This window comes from Colias croceus, chromosome 24 (genome assembly GCF_905220415.1).
Source record: "Colias croceus chromosome 24, ilColCroc2.1".
NCBI classification, from domain to species: domain Eukaryota; kingdom Metazoa; phylum Arthropoda; class Insecta; order Lepidoptera; family Pieridae; genus Colias; species Colias croceus.
This window is the reverse complement of record NC_059560.1, coordinates 7,497,709-7,513,687: the sequence shown is the minus strand read 5'-3', so window position 1 is coordinate 7,513,687 and position 15,979 is coordinate 7,497,709. Positions and strand designations below refer to the sequence as shown.

General features: G+C 32.1%; 1 protein-coding gene across 2 annotated transcripts in view; it reads right to left on the bottom strand.

The window, feature by feature from the left end:
- LOC123702954 (thyrotropin-releasing hormone receptor-like) overlaps positions 1-15,979 on the bottom strand; it is a 76,436-nt gene that overhangs the window by 12,869 nt on the left and 47,588 nt on the right. The window contains exon 4 of one of the 2 annotated variants that reach the window (XM_045650816.1): positions 8,050-9,236. The exons of the other annotated variant lie outside the window; for it this stretch is intronic. Within the exon in view, the coding sequence (XP_045506772.1) occupies positions 8,159-9,236 (1,078 nt within the window). The 3' untranslated portion in view covers positions 8,050-8,158. Of the gene's footprint in view, positions 1-8,049; positions 9,237-15,979 lie in introns of those variants that run through there. 2 annotated transcript variants of the gene reach the window in all.

Genomic DNA, 15,979 nt, shown 5'->3' with positions numbered 1-15,979 from the left:
GTAATATTGTTTGCTTTATAGGGAAAATTAGAATATCGGTATACAATTTTATAAGAGTTTTTAATAGATAAAAATAAATTTTATATTTTCTTCGTGACGTCACGTAGCTACTTTGTGGTAATCTTTTAGTATAGGTAGGTACTTTCATAATAACATTTTGATTTTATTCTTTACTAGTGTTCCGCCCCGGCTTCGCCCGTGGTACATATTTCACAATAAAAGGTAGCCTATGTCCTTTCTCGGGTATCAAAATATCTCCATACCAAATTTCATGCAAATTGGTTCAGTAGTTTAGGCGTGATTGAGTAACAGACAGACAGACAGAGTTACTTTCGCATTTATAATATTAGTATGGATTTTCTCTACTGTAGGAAGAATATTAGATTTGTATTTAATTTTACAGGTATGGTAAGTAATGAAATGAATTTTAGTTTACCTGAATAATTTAATATTCTAAAATGTAGTTAGTCCGGAAAGCAACTTTATTTTGTAGTATTTATCTATAAACTGCACCTATTTAGGAATATTTATAATCTAACACAAAAATAAGTGTTGTAATCAGTTTAATAACGTGTTGCTGTGTGTCTGTAGAATTTAATCACCCGCCATTCAGTTCGGTATTTTTTCATAAAGACAGATAAAGAAAGAAAGTTGTATATGAATTGTTCTTAGGTATGCTAGCAAGTTGTGCACATTTCAGGGGCATGGAACGGCTTTGAAGTTATATTATCACTTGCTGCGCCCCGCGGTTTCACCCGCGTGGCTCCGCTCCTGTTGGTCTTAGCGTGATGATATATTATAGCCTATAGCCTTCCTCGATGAATGGGCTATCTAATACCGAAATAATTTTTCAAATCGGACCAGTAGTTCCTGAGATTAGCGCGTTCAAACAAACAAACAGTATTATTTGCGTAGTTGGTAATTCTCAATAGAGATAAGCCGATCAACAAATGTGAAGCAGTCATTTCGATCGTACTTCGTTCTCTTTGGAATATGAAGGAATATGACAAAAAAATATCGTACCTATATAATTCGTTCCTGTTTTTCCAAATAGGTTCCTATTATTTTTATGTTTAGTCTAGTACTAGCTGTTGCCCGCGACTTCGTCCGCGATTACGTCGTTTTTCGTCATTCGTCGTTTAAAAAAAAAAATACGTGACACTTTATTTTTGAATGTTCTTAATTATTGTCTCTTATAAAATTTAACTACATTAAAATTGAACACTGATAAGAAAATCTTAAAATCTAAAGACAACATGAATGAATGTGATTTAAATTCTACATTACTTAGTATTTCAAATAATAATCTAAATTAAATGTAGATTAACAGTTTGAGCGCACCATTATAGAATATGTACCTAAGTATTAAATTACGTCAGTATACATAGTAACTTTACTAAAAACACGATGACTTTCTTTCGCGCTCGGTACCACAAACTAAGCATGTTTGTGGTACGTGGCCCGCGTCACTTGACCCCCCGCGAGTTCCCCTCCGTTGCTATGCGAAAATACATTCGTCGCCCTACTGTAGGAAAAATTGTAATACTGTGGCCTGGGCGTTATAACACGTCCAGGGAGTTCCTGAGTGCCGATATCACCATCTTGAGGAAAAGCTTCTAATGTCGATTTAAAACTGCATACACACGAATTAACCTGTTCTAAAATTGTGAAATGAGTTCAGTTTTAAATTTGAGAAATATTGATTTCTTGTATTCCACTATTCGTTGTAGTCGAATACAAAATATATTTAAACAAACTTAGGTTGGCCTTCAGGCAAAAGGGATCCTATCAAATGGTAAACTTGACCTTGTATCTTAAAAGTAAGCATGAAAGGACCTTCTGATAATTATTGAGCACCAAAGGATCATTTGAAACGCACTACTATAAGAGCGAATATTGTCTAATAACAGTTTAGATTGCACAGTATGTTCCTCTAAAAGTAGTGATTTCAAAGGTTCCGGTGTATCTTCAAACGAAAGCCGTCTCCTTACTCCACTTTAAAGCATGTAAAGCATGCAAAGAACATACTACGTTAATATCGCCTATACAGAAGATGATCTGTAATAAATTGTGAGGTTATAAGCAAACCCACTTTTATATTTGTCCGACCACACCACCGAATTCGTAGATTGTTTACCTCTAAGTCATCAAGACTATGACGAAATCGTCTGCAGTAAGACGGGCCATATCTCGCTATTCGTCCGTTTTCAGAGACTGAATAATTTCAATTCTTAATCTTTCATTAAACAAATATTAATCGTTCTTGTCTCAAATAATTGTAATATTCGCGTCCCTACTCTAGTCATTGCTTATGCTCATGTTCATCTTCAAGAGATCGAATAATATTATGATACACCCTATCATTTGTCAAACGGTCTTCATATTGAGTAAAGTTTCAGATTCTCGAGATAAAATATGACTGTCGTGATCAGTAGTGAGACGTAATTCCCTCTCAGTGAGGGTTTCGGTCTAACGGGATAATAGGGGAAACCGGGTTTGTTTGTCTCACGGGTTGGTTGTCACAGCGGTCTTAACACAAAACTGAACTATCGAATAAGTCTGTTGAAAAGCGTGGCAAAAGCGATACAGTGACAACGCTGTCCCCACTTCGCGTCAGACCGCCCCGATCTGCCGTGAGGGCCTTTTTTTTTAGTGGGGAAATCTTGCATAGATACCCACGGCCTCCGGGGAAGAGGCCGTGGGTTATGTCGGATTCCTACCGACCAAAACCCCACTGTGTTCCGTCGAGCCGCATCAACGACAGGACCACGGGTATGTGTAGAATTCATCCGTGACTGCCGTGAGGGCCTCACAAGTGTTTATAGTTTTCGCACAGATTTTTAATGATATGAGGACCTAATATGGTCCTCATAACATCACCATCAGAAAAAAGGAAATATTTTTAATTGTGAAAAAATATTAATATGATTAACACTATTTTAACATAAAATATTATAAGTCTGTGAGTGTGTAAAAAAAAAGACGGGTTGCACTCCGGGAGTGCCGGCAGAAGTGAAAACTTGATTATTAACGTTCAGCATGTTTGATATTTTGGAATGGTAGGTATCTGTCTTACGCATGGAATATAAGGGCTAAAGAAACTAACATCCGTCTTACGCTTTTTCGATGGTCACGTGTCCTGAGGCGAGTTTAAGATTTTATACCCAACGCCGCTAAAAAAGTTTTCACTTCAATAAATCCAGCTAATAACACATCAAACTTATGTTTATAATTAAGTATACGACATGAAAATATATTAATTACCAAGCAATAATAATACAGATAAATACTGAACATAAGTATAATAGTTAGTATTAAGTAGTATTAGTTAAAATATACTTTGACTGTTAGTCAAAGTTTATTTTTACTAACAACATGTAAATGAAGAAGAAATAATAATTACCAACGAACCAACCTTTTCTATAATACTTAACACGGCACATTTTTCAAATTATCTTGCTCAACTCTGCTCAAAAATTTGAGGGTTTTGTTGGAACTTTAATGTGTCAAAACTATGATATATCTAAACTACTATACTACTTGAAATAACTTGCATGCGGAAATGCTCATTACAATTGTGAATCTAAAGAATAACTAACAACATACTATTCAATTTTATTGAGCTGATGAATATCTTTTGCCTGGAAGAGATCACTGTCTCCTAATAAATATACTGTGTTTTCTTATAAAATCTTTACATAATTTATTTTATTTAGTAGTTTAGTTTTTGTTATTTTTATGTAAAAATGAGCTTGAGCAATGAGCTTATACATATTTGGCAAAAGTATACATAAATTTTTTATAATTTCAGGACCGCAACTTAAATGGGGCGCTCGGAAAATATGCCTATGGGTTATTAATAGAGAAATGATACACAACAAAGTTATGTTGGATCCATTTTATTTATAAATAATGAAAATGATATATTTATAAAATATAAAACATATTAGTTATGTAAAATGATTAAAAATAAATAAATGAAGCAACTACGATTCAAAGAAAACATCTTTTTCAGTGTGTAAATGCTCTTAGCAATCCTGGATGATGAACTGTATATCATGTACTCTGATCCCAGTACGGTCGGTACCTCGATAGCCATAACGATAAATATTATAATCAGATAACCGCAAAGTCAAAATAAAAACATTACTTGTACAGTTGTGAGTGCAAAATTTACGTTTCATTTGGCAATAACATTTTTTCGGTACTAAAACGTAGTAGTTTGATATGTGGCTGGCTGCCCCTCCTCTCCTTCCTGAAAAATATCCTCCAAAATTTCCCGAGATACTTCCAATGATTGAACCATTATGATTAACACTATTATTGATATTGATCAATGATTGAACCATTGGACGTTGGACATTAACTTCAGTCAAAAATTAACGAAGCGGATGATTACTAATTTCCACTTAATCCTCGCTGCCACTATCTTTATCATCAAATCATCAATTTTCAAGTGGTGTTGTAAAATTGTCAGCAGAAATCGTCTTCCAAAGGCGATATAATTTTATGAGCATTGAATCTGTAAATAAAAAAATCAAAAGTTAACTGTAAATCTATAAAAAAGCTACTTACAAATAAAATTTTATCAAAAACTACTGTTCCCAATGCACCTCAAAATCTTGTAAAAGTCATATATATAAAAGAATAATACCAACAAAACACATGAATTGCTATCATTATAAAAAAATAAATACCTGTATGTAACAACTTACCTTTAGTGGGAACGCATGACGGTGAAAATTCACAAAACACTAAGATTGCATTTGATATTTTTGGTTTTATGGCATTCAATAGTCAAAAGTCGATTTCTCTGTCCCTATGTCCCTTTGTATGCTTAAATCTTTAAAACTACGCAACGGAATTTGATGCGGTTTTTTAAATAGATAGACTAATTCAAGAGCAAGGTTTTAGTATATAATTTATTAGGTTTTAGACAAAGCGGGCGAAGCCGCGGGCGGTAAGCTAGTAAATTTATAAAACACGAAGATTTTTAAAATTGTAACTAATGAACACAATCAATATTAGATTAATTACTGTAGATAATGGTGTCTAGTTTTACTTAAAATAATAAACATCTACCCTCACTTTAAAAAAATGTAGTATATTTATTATTTACACGAAATATACCTTATAGGGAAGGGAAGATATGGGTTAAAGAGTTAAATAAATAACATGATTATATTTAAATTATTAATTTTCAACAGTGTATTCAGTAGTGTTAACATGTAAATTGATTTGATTTTTACGAAATCTCATAGATGGCGCTGTTACAAAATTAACATTATACAACTTACATTCTTTAAACTATGTTTCTCTTCCCAAGTTACTTAAATGGCATAATTTTTATAGTTTCAATCTAGATATTGTCAAACAACATTTATATATGCGTCATTTAATTATTAATTTCCAATAGTTAATGTGTGTTTGATTTTTATAACACTGGCTATAGATGGCGCTGTTTCAAATTTGTCTTTATACTGCTAAGATTCATTTAACTGTTTCTCTGCCAAAATTACATAAATGACGTAGTTTTTATAGTGTAAAGGTAGATAATAGCATGGCTTACTCAAAAACAACATTTAAACATGAGTCTTTAGATTGTACGCTGTCGTAGTACACGGAATATGTAAGAAAAATAAAGGTTCACAGCTCCTCCCCCGTAGGTGATAGCTTGATAATATGTAGCCTATAGCCTCACCCGACCTGTTAGTAATATTCATGCAAAATTTGAAGTCAATCTATGCAGTACTTTTCGAGATTAGCCCAGACAAACATACAGACAAACAGACAAACAGACAAACAGACAAACAGACAAAAATTCTAAAAACTATGTTTTTGGCTTCTATATCGATTATAGATCACGGCCCAAGTATTCTTTTAAAAAAATATTCAATGTACAGTTTTGACTTTCCTACGATTTTATTATATGTATAGATAATTTGTAACGTTTTTAAATGAGATAATGCATATGCTTTTTAAAAATCTGCTCAAAGCTAACCATTAAATACAGGAATTCTGAAAAGATTACACTACTTTTGAACTGATGCTTCTTCTTATATATTAAAACAAACAAATCAAAGTATTTACTACTACCAGTACTTTCTATAACTAAGTTAAAAGGATCAATTTATAATTACTAATAACAAAACAAAATACAGTCTACAATACTGCAGAATCTAACATAACAAGCGAACATATAACAATATGAACTTTTTATTAATTTGTCAAAAGGATTTCTTTAAAGCAATATCGTATAAAACTAGTAAAGCAAACATCTGCTGCCACTCGAACATCTCAGCCACTCTTCAAACTTTACTGTTTATTCCATACTAGCTGACCCTCCAACTTTGTCTGCTCTCGAGAGGTATATTTTTATCAATTTTGTAATATTTTTCATTGCTAATTTTCTCCTATTGTTCGTTGATATTATACAGGGTGTCCCACTATTGGTATACTAAGCGCGAAGAGACTTGCAGTTTTACATACACTGATCACGTAAAAAATACTTAAACAAAAAAATTTCGTCAAAATTTTTTTGCTAAATTTTTCCTGAAAATCCATGTTTTCTTCTCTAGCTTCGCGCAGCCGGCATATATACCGCTTCGCTAATGTGAGTATTTTGTCTATGAAAACATAATCTTAAACGATAGCTCACGTGCTGGTGGTAAAGTTAGGCGGGTTGCTTGTTATGGGTGTATGTCATCTATTTGAAAAAAATGGGTCTGGAATTTTATAAGTATTTTTTACGAACTCAGCGTATGCAAAACTATAACCTCCTTTGAGCTTAACAGTGGGACACCCTGTATAGGTAGGTAAATCTATGTAATGACGATTCAAAAGTGCTTCTAGAGAACATTTAAAAAAAAAAATATATGGACTATCTTATGTTTTGTGTTAAGAAATTTGTAGTTCCTGAGATTACCATAGTAAGAAGTCCTTGTCCTTCAGATTTATACTATTTATATAGACTAGCACTGCCTGCGACTTTGTTTGTATGGTCTTCACAAACCGTTTTTGTGATCAAAAAATATACTAACTTACTGAATCTTTACGTTCATAAAACAAGGATTCATTAAAATAATGTATTGGCAAATGTAAGTTTGTCTGTTTGTCTAAGGCGATTGCAATTATTTGTATATAACAACTACAACACAAGTAGATTCTACACACTTCACTACATAGTATAAAACAAAGTCGCTTTCTCTGTCCCTATGTTCCTTTGTATGCTTTTAAAACTACGCAACGGATTTTGATGCAGTTTTTTTTAATAGATAGAGTGATTCAAGAGGAAGGTTTTAGTATATAAAATTAGGTTTTAGACAAAGCGGGCGAAGCCGCGGGCGGTAAGCTAGTTTTCAATAAAATAAAATGCAATCAATTGTTCAATTAATTTATTAAACAATCCTTCAATAGTCTTTTATTTAATAAAGCAATAATATTATAATTAAAACTACCTATCTACATACAGTATTGCAACTTACTTAAAAAATTAAAACTAAAAAAAAGCTTCCTAACATAATATATACAAATCATAATCAGGTTCTCATAATAATATTAAAAAAAAACAAATTCTATTCTATCAACAAACATAGCAAAACCCAAATTAAATAAATATTAAAATACAATTAAAACGTCTCTATATCTGTATTAAATAATTTAATTTTATAAAATTTTATATATTTCTTCCGACAGATTACATAATATAAAAACTATTACATATCTCTTCATGAAAATAGATTACATAATACGTAAATGCATTTGATTTATGTATAACAAGGATTAAAATTTATAATAAGTATGTATTTCTTACTAAGCTCCAATTTTAAAGTCATTTCATCTCATAACTACTTTAAAATAACCACAATACACTTGTATATAACCTCATTTAAAAAGTTGGCAAGAATAGCTAATGTTTTGTTCAAAAGTACATTTGACTAGTGGAGGCATAAGAGTGCTTTTTCACCAATAATGTTCGAGAATGTGTAGCGAGGAATGTGGTTGTAAAAAAATCATATCGCTTCATTTAGTTTGAAGTTTGAAGCAATACTATGGGTTATTTACATTACATTCCTCGCGACACATCCTCGCACATTATAGGTAGAAAAGCACCCTAAAGTCTCTATGGGTTAATAATTTATCCCAACGTCTACACAAATCAAACAAAGCTCTCCGGAAAATCGTAATCAACACTCTTAGATTTGATGCCGACGACACAATCAACCTTTATCTTTTCATAGACAACGAACTTTTTATGTCCATCGCCTTCTAAACTTTTGGCTTTAGCGCTGTTTATAAGGACACTTCGTCTGAGCGATCCTTGATCACGATTGCCTAAATCGAGTTCCACATCCAGTCTATTTTTAACATTGGAATGACCTATAAATCTCGCGCCCTCCACGTCCCCTGTCCTATCTACGTGTAAAATATTCCTCACTTCCGTCATGTTACCTTCGCTGCGCATTCTGTTTATTTTTTTCGGTTTAGCCTCACATACTGGAGCTGAGTGCTGCCTTATAAATCTTCTGTTATTGAATATTCTATCGAAAAATCTGCTGTGCTTAGCGGTATCTTTGCTTTCTTTGGTGTCTGTCTCTGTGTCACTTTTATCGATACTACTTCGATGTGTGAATAACTTCTTCAAACTATTCGTTGTTCTAGATAGACTACTGCTAGTCGTCGACCCGTTGGTGACAGTTCGTTGCACTCGTCTATTTTGACTCTTATCAGAAGTGCGCTTGTAACAAATACACACTTTGCAGAACCCTATCCGAAATTTCGATGACATTAAGTTATATAAAATTGGATTTATAGCAGAATTTATATACAACATAATTCTAGAAAAATACAATAAATTATACCACTTTTCAGGACTTATATTGTCCGATAGTTCTGATGGCGTAACAATTATCCAGAGCGCCAACACTCGGTAAGGCATTAAGCATAGGAAAAAGCACAGAACCACTGTCCCTAACATTAAAATCACTTGTTTTCTTGCTCTCACATTGTAAGGATCTACTGTCTTATTCATCACCACTTTAGAAGCTGCTGATATCAAATTCTTAGCTATAACTGTGTACAGGATGATTAGAATTATAAGAGGTAGCAGGTAAAGGAATATTATGACCATCACGAAGAATGTGATTTCCCAAAACGTCACAGCTTGTGTTAGACATTGCTCGAACGTTCCATCTTGCCTCGTCACTGTGTGCAGCTCCGCGATCCCCAAGATTGGACTGAAATAAAAGAACTCCATTAAAACCAAATCACAATTTAAATCTCTAACATTTCATTCTAATTGCAAACAGAAAAACAAAACCTAAATTAAAAGATAGGAAAACTACGAAAAACAACCCAACCGAAAGAAAAAACAAACATGTAACAAATGATGTGTGAAAAAGAAAATGTGTATGGAAAAACGGAAAAGACGATAAAATCAGGGGTGCAAAGCATAGTGAGGTGCGAACGTAAAGCTAGTCGTACAAAGCTGTCATATATTGTTGTGTACGAACCTTGTTCTCAAAGGGTTCTTGGCGGTTAATCGCATGCACGATTTGTCATTATCACTTTTCAAAACGATTATTTTATGAAATTATGTTTTATTTTTAATATTTAAAAAAGGATTTTAAATATGAAAATTGTGTGATTTTTTGGGGAACTTTAGGGTAATTATTCACGCCATGCTAGTTGTATTATATCCTTATCAATACATAATTGAATAGAAACATCTAAAAACCAAATCTTTACCCGTTTTTGTTTTTAGGTGTTTTTGATAAAGTCTTGATAAATAAAAGTATATCTGTAAGTACTAAGTAGTTAAGTAATCACTACCTCAAAAGTTAATAAATCCCGTGCAAAACTTGAAGCAAACACAACCTCAAGAGCCTACAATTGAAAAACTTGGTCAGCAAATATTAAGCTAGCTGTGCCGCACGGTTTCACCCCCGGACGAATATGCGGGCAAAAGCAGATATTTTTAATGCTTATTTATGGTTTGAGTTTTATGTAATGTGTTATTCTAGTAGTACATAAGCTTCAACACTTTCAAGTATCATCAAAATCTAAACAATGGTTTTCGCGTGAAAGAGTAACAGACAAAACGTACATTCTTACAAACTTTCGTTTATAATATTAATATTATGTGCTGCTTCTTCAAAGCGATTATATCAAAACGTTGTATTGTTTAATGTTTTAAGCGTATTCTTAGCTAGCATGTAATATTACTATCAATTTCACAAGGCGACCCAAATTGTGAACAATACAGTACAAGTTAGTGCTGGTACCAGGAATGGTCCATAAAATGCAGAAGAACTTGCAAGTAAGTGTCGTCAAACCGTCGCTCTGGGGCCATAAACCGTGGCTTTTAGGTTATGATTGTATTGATAAAAGATAGATAAATTGGTTTTAAGAATATCTCACTTTTCTTGGTTATAAAGACTGGAATTTTTGCTCTAGTTGCATGTATTTTAAAGATTAGTTTAAAGTTTTTTGAGTATCAAATAGGTGTCATGTTTTTTTTAGTTTAAATTGCATGTTATATTGTGCGGATATAATTTACTAAATGATTGGTATAGATTTCGTTTTTGAATAAATAGACATATTCCTCGACGCTGTTTGGATTATTTCGATAATCATTATAAATCGCAATTTTTTATAGCAAAACTAAGGTACTAAGTTTAGAAAACATTTCAATTACTTTAAAAGTCGATGTTGATATTTTTTTCACAAACAGTTAATTCTTGTTGAAATTAAAATATCTTGTTTGTGTTTTACTGTTCGTCCTTTATACTGCTTTATACTATTTCAGCTCAATTACTTGCTGAAGCGTTTATGAATCGTCATATTACTAAGCATTTAAGTAACTCTAGTTAAAAAACATTCACAAAAAAGAGACTAGGTACTAGTAGTTAACTTTTTGAAGTGAAACTTCTTTATCGGGGTTGGAAAAAAATTTTGTGTAACATTTTTTCGTTACGCGCCATCTTTTTCTTATCCCTACCACACGTGATTCGACGTACCTATTTCTGTAAAGTTGCATATAGTAAATTATTTTTTGAAAAAAAAGGTCATAAAGAAGTTTCACTTCTTACGTGTGTACACTAGTACACGCACACTTTTTTTTGCATAGCAATTAGAAAGTGTCTCTTTTTATATTTCTAAATCTATATTAAACGCTAGTTTCATGGCGCACTATCCAATAATGCTTGCTCCGCTTACAGGATTAAATCGCTACTTTATTTTTTAATTAAAGCAAAAATTTGCATTTCACGACGGGGTTAACATAATGAAGACCCATTGATGGGGTCAGTGACTCTTTGATGCAATTTGTGTAACGAAGATATTGATTCAAAAACTTTGTAAAAGAGATTAAAAAATGAGTGTTCAGAAGTGAAACTGCCTAGTAAAATTCAAAGATAATTCAAAAATCGTCGCCTTTCTCCATGACGTGATGGTACCTATTGCCATGACACGATCTTGAAATTTTACTCTCAACGCGCCTAAAGAAGTTTCATATCAAAAATTATATGTTTTCTTCTCATTTAAATACATTAAATATAGTTATAATTAATTTTAAGTGGCAAGTTCGGTTTCATATTTTTAAACTATTGAAACAAAAATAAATCGCGAAAAAGAACGCGCACATGTAAAATATATCATATTTATTAGTAAATACTAAATTCCTATTATAAATTTATAATTAAAAAAAAATCCTATTTCTAATGTCAGGATTTCTATGCATAAAATCCCTCACAGATACATCTTATTTTAATTTTGTTTTAATCAATATTCTTAGCAGAGACCATTAGGAAAACAATATTTATTTCACAAACGATCCTCCCACGTTTGCACGTTTAAAATAAAAACCTTTTATTTTCAGCAAAATAATTGTACAATAAGAAGTTATCTTTACAAGAATATGATATTTATATAATAAATTGCACGATTTCTGACACGGTCCGCGGATAATCTCGCAAAGCCGTACTTTATTATTTATATTTCTATTTCATTTGACGTTATCGACGAAACTTGCTGAATTTATCTGTCTCCGCTTATTCTGTACAGACTCCTTTATAGAATAATATTTATATTAAACTAGCAGTTCGCCCCGGCTCTACACGTGTAGACTATAAGCTAAACTCAAACATTTATTTATTCAAAACTAGCTTACCGCCCGCGGTTTCGCCCGCTTTGTCTAAACCTAATAAATTATATACTTAAACCTTTCTCTTGAATCACTCTATCTATTAAAAAAAAACCGCATCAAAATCCGTTGCGTAGTTTTAAAGATTTAAGCATACAAAGGGACATAGGGACAGAGAAAGCGACTTTGTTTTATACTATGTAGTGAAGATTTCTGTTAGAAGCGCTTGTGGTTCGTCAAAATATACAAAATTTTACTACTACTACACAAAATAAACTTAAATATCATATTTAAGACTTTCTTCTCAAATTATTAATTGTTATTTATATGCTAATACAAGCAAAGACAACTACAAAACAAAAATTATTAGAATTTGTTCAACCGTTTTTGAGTTTTAAGATGTGAAACGAACACTTTTTTGGATATGGATTTGGATGGATAGATTTGTGAAATATTGCTACTTTATATAAGAAAATAGGTCAAGTATGTTTTGTGAAATCCGAGTGGCTACTTTCAATTTTTGGGTCACTGAGAATCAGTATTGTTAACAGTAATTTACAGACCTGCCTGCAAAAGTACCTATTGTTGAAAATAAACCGCCTTTTATTGAGGTTTGATAATTGATTAAAGTCTTATTACATTTGTCATTTTTTTTTTATAGTTTTTATAAAGCATATTTTCTGTGCGGATTTAATACATTGATTTTTAGCAAATAGATTTAGGCTGGTTGCAGAGCTTCACCGACCATCAGTGCGTAGGTACGTCAGTCGCGCTTGTCATATTATGTATGAAAATTCATAAAACCGGTCATAGCTAGACCGACCATACGCACGCGTAACGCGCAATTGTTGATGCGTATCGTCAGGACCGACGGTACGCACTGATGGTCGGTCAAGCTCTGCAACCAGCCTTAGTAATAACAATCGCTGGATAATCTATTCAAAAGTCTATTTTAATAAATAAATGTTTGAGTTTGAGTAATCAAACTATATTGCTGAAAAGAGCTTTACGTAAGTTGGCACAGATAAACATTATTCTATTCACATTATTGTACCTACTTACGTATATATTAGTAGCACCACAAGTAGCACGATGATATACTGACTTAATTTTACTTGTATATATCTTTAATTTTCTAATTATGATTCGTTATTGCACGCCTCATAAGCGAAGCGTTGAGGTGGGTACTACTGTCACTTCGCGCAAAACATCTGATTTTTCAAACTTAAAATGTCTTTATGTATCATACATTGCACTTGTAAGATAATACATACACACACATATTAAGAAAAAACACTATTTTTAACATTCATGATATTTTTGATGTCATTTTTGTTATTTAAACTAGTTAAAAAACAGTTTAAAAAAGTTCTGTCTTGGACGTCCGTGTGTCTGTATGTGCGGAGGATTTTCTTGTTAACACGATAGCGACCAAAATACTTTACTAATCGAGTCTTTTTTTTTCTCTTACGCTTGAGTATGCTCAGGAATAGAACCCTTTCATTTTTCAGGGTCTGATTCGATGTGGTTTAATTGTTATTAAATAAACAAAAAAAAAATATCGACTGTTCTCCATAATTTTAGTATATCTATATATACTCTTTATTTTTTTATTTTTTTTATATTTATAGTGTACTCAAAATTCACCATTATAAACTCGATTCTTTATACTATAAGCCAAGGTTTAAAAAATAAGTTGGTAGTCAGTCCCTTAAACCTGCGCAGTTTCACATCTAGGTGGGGCCACAAGAAAAATAGCTCAATTATTACGGTACCGCTTTCTTTACTTTTCCAACTGTTTTATTTTATTTCTTTTTTATATTATTTTATAGTGTACTCTTTATAAATAATCAATTTTATTGTAAAGGATGAGATTATGAGGCGTGCACTTTTGGATTTTCCAAACTATTTTTAACATTATCAAGATATATAAGAGGAACTATAACATCAATATGAAAATCTTTCGTCTCTATTTTGTATTTTTAATATTTTTTCTTAATTTTTGTTTCGTATAGATAATATTTAATATTAGATAATGTATTTCGTAATTTTTGTTTCATTGTAGAACGTCATATGTATAAATATGTATATGTATTTTCCTATAACTAAACCAGTCCCATTTAAAAACCGCCTTTTATAATATGAAAACGTTTAAACGGTAGTCGTTAATTTCTAAGGTAATCACGCATACTAATTTATCTCTCTGCTAATGATCATTTCAACTGCTATAAAAAGCTCGAAACGGTTCATTATGTTTCATGTGATCTGGATAAAGATAGGCCCTTAAGGACTCAAGTATATATATCTATACTAATATTATAAAGAGGAAAGGTTTGTAATTATGTATGTATGGTTTTCACTGGACCGATTTTGATGAAATTTGGCACAGATTATCGAGACCCTGAGAAAGAACATAGGCTACCTTTTATTGCGAAATATGTACCACGGGCGAAGCCGGGGCGGACCGCTAGTAGATAGATAAAACTAGTTATGCTTAGAGGTTTCGCCTACGAAAAAAAAACACGTATTACAACCTTTTGATTTTTTTTAAACTAGCATATTATGTTTTCAGCTGTTTCCATTCTAAATTTCATCCAAATCTGTTCTATGGTTCAGATGATGATAGCATTTTCCCTGTATATATTTTAAACTTTAATTTAATTAGTAGGTATCATAACCATAATAAAAACAACAAGTTATTTTTACAATTATTTAGTTTTCAAAAAAGCTTGCTCGACAAAAATCTCGCTTAACATGAGCAAAGCCACATGCATCAACTAACCAATAAATCTGAATAAAAAATAGCCCTTAATACCAGAAAACGTCTGCATACCAAAACTTGTTCAATATTTTCCCATTTTTGACAGCCCTATTGCTTAGTCAATTCAACTTTACATATCAAATGGCCCGAAAGTGTATCTTGAAAAATGCTGAACGTTAAATATGAAAAGTTTTAAGTGTAAGGAAACCTGCGAGCCAATTTAGTGGACGTTTTGACAGCGTATCACGAGATATCGAGGAGTTTTATTCGTTAGGGTTGCGCTCTCGGAGTTATTTCTATACTTTATGGGTGCGATGCTATGTTGAATTTGAAACAAAGGAAAAATTTAGAAGGTTTATTCTTGTTTTAGATAAAATTATTTATGATAAAAAGTGAAAAGTATGAGCGCGATTATTTTAAAAGTTGTAGTTAAACATTTTCTTTCTTAGAACTTATTTATTTTCTTTTTAAAGTTTACATCGATTATCACTTCATAGTATAAATCAAAGTCGTTTACTCTGTCCTTGTCTCTATGTATGGTAAATTCGTTAAAACTACGCAACGGATTTTAATGCGGTTTTTATTAATAGATAGAGCGATTCAAAAGCAAGGTTTAAGTGTATAATTTATTAGGTCTTAGCGGATCGAAACGGATCGGTTTTTCAATTTGTCGTGAAATTAAAATTTTATAAACTTAAAAAATCTTCAATCTATATGAAGAATAAATCTATGATATCGTAAGTAATTCCTACTTTTGACCCGATGGAGTATTAAATTTTCAGAAACAGATGTCGCCAACTGTCATCAAACAATGGTTTAACAATTGTCCCATCGAAGCTTCCGGAACTTTGGATACAGAAGTTCGACGGAACTTTATATTGCGAACTAATTGTCGAATTTCCTGAAATTTAATGCTTTATAGTATTAAATGTTAAATGGTGGAATATTTGGAACGTTGCGTTTTCTGTTTGATTAGTTCTTGCATATTGGACATAGATTGTACCTTTGTGTGGTTCATCCACAATAGTGTTATGAATTTTAGCTATTTTCCGTATTTACGAGAGGTGTTTTGACAA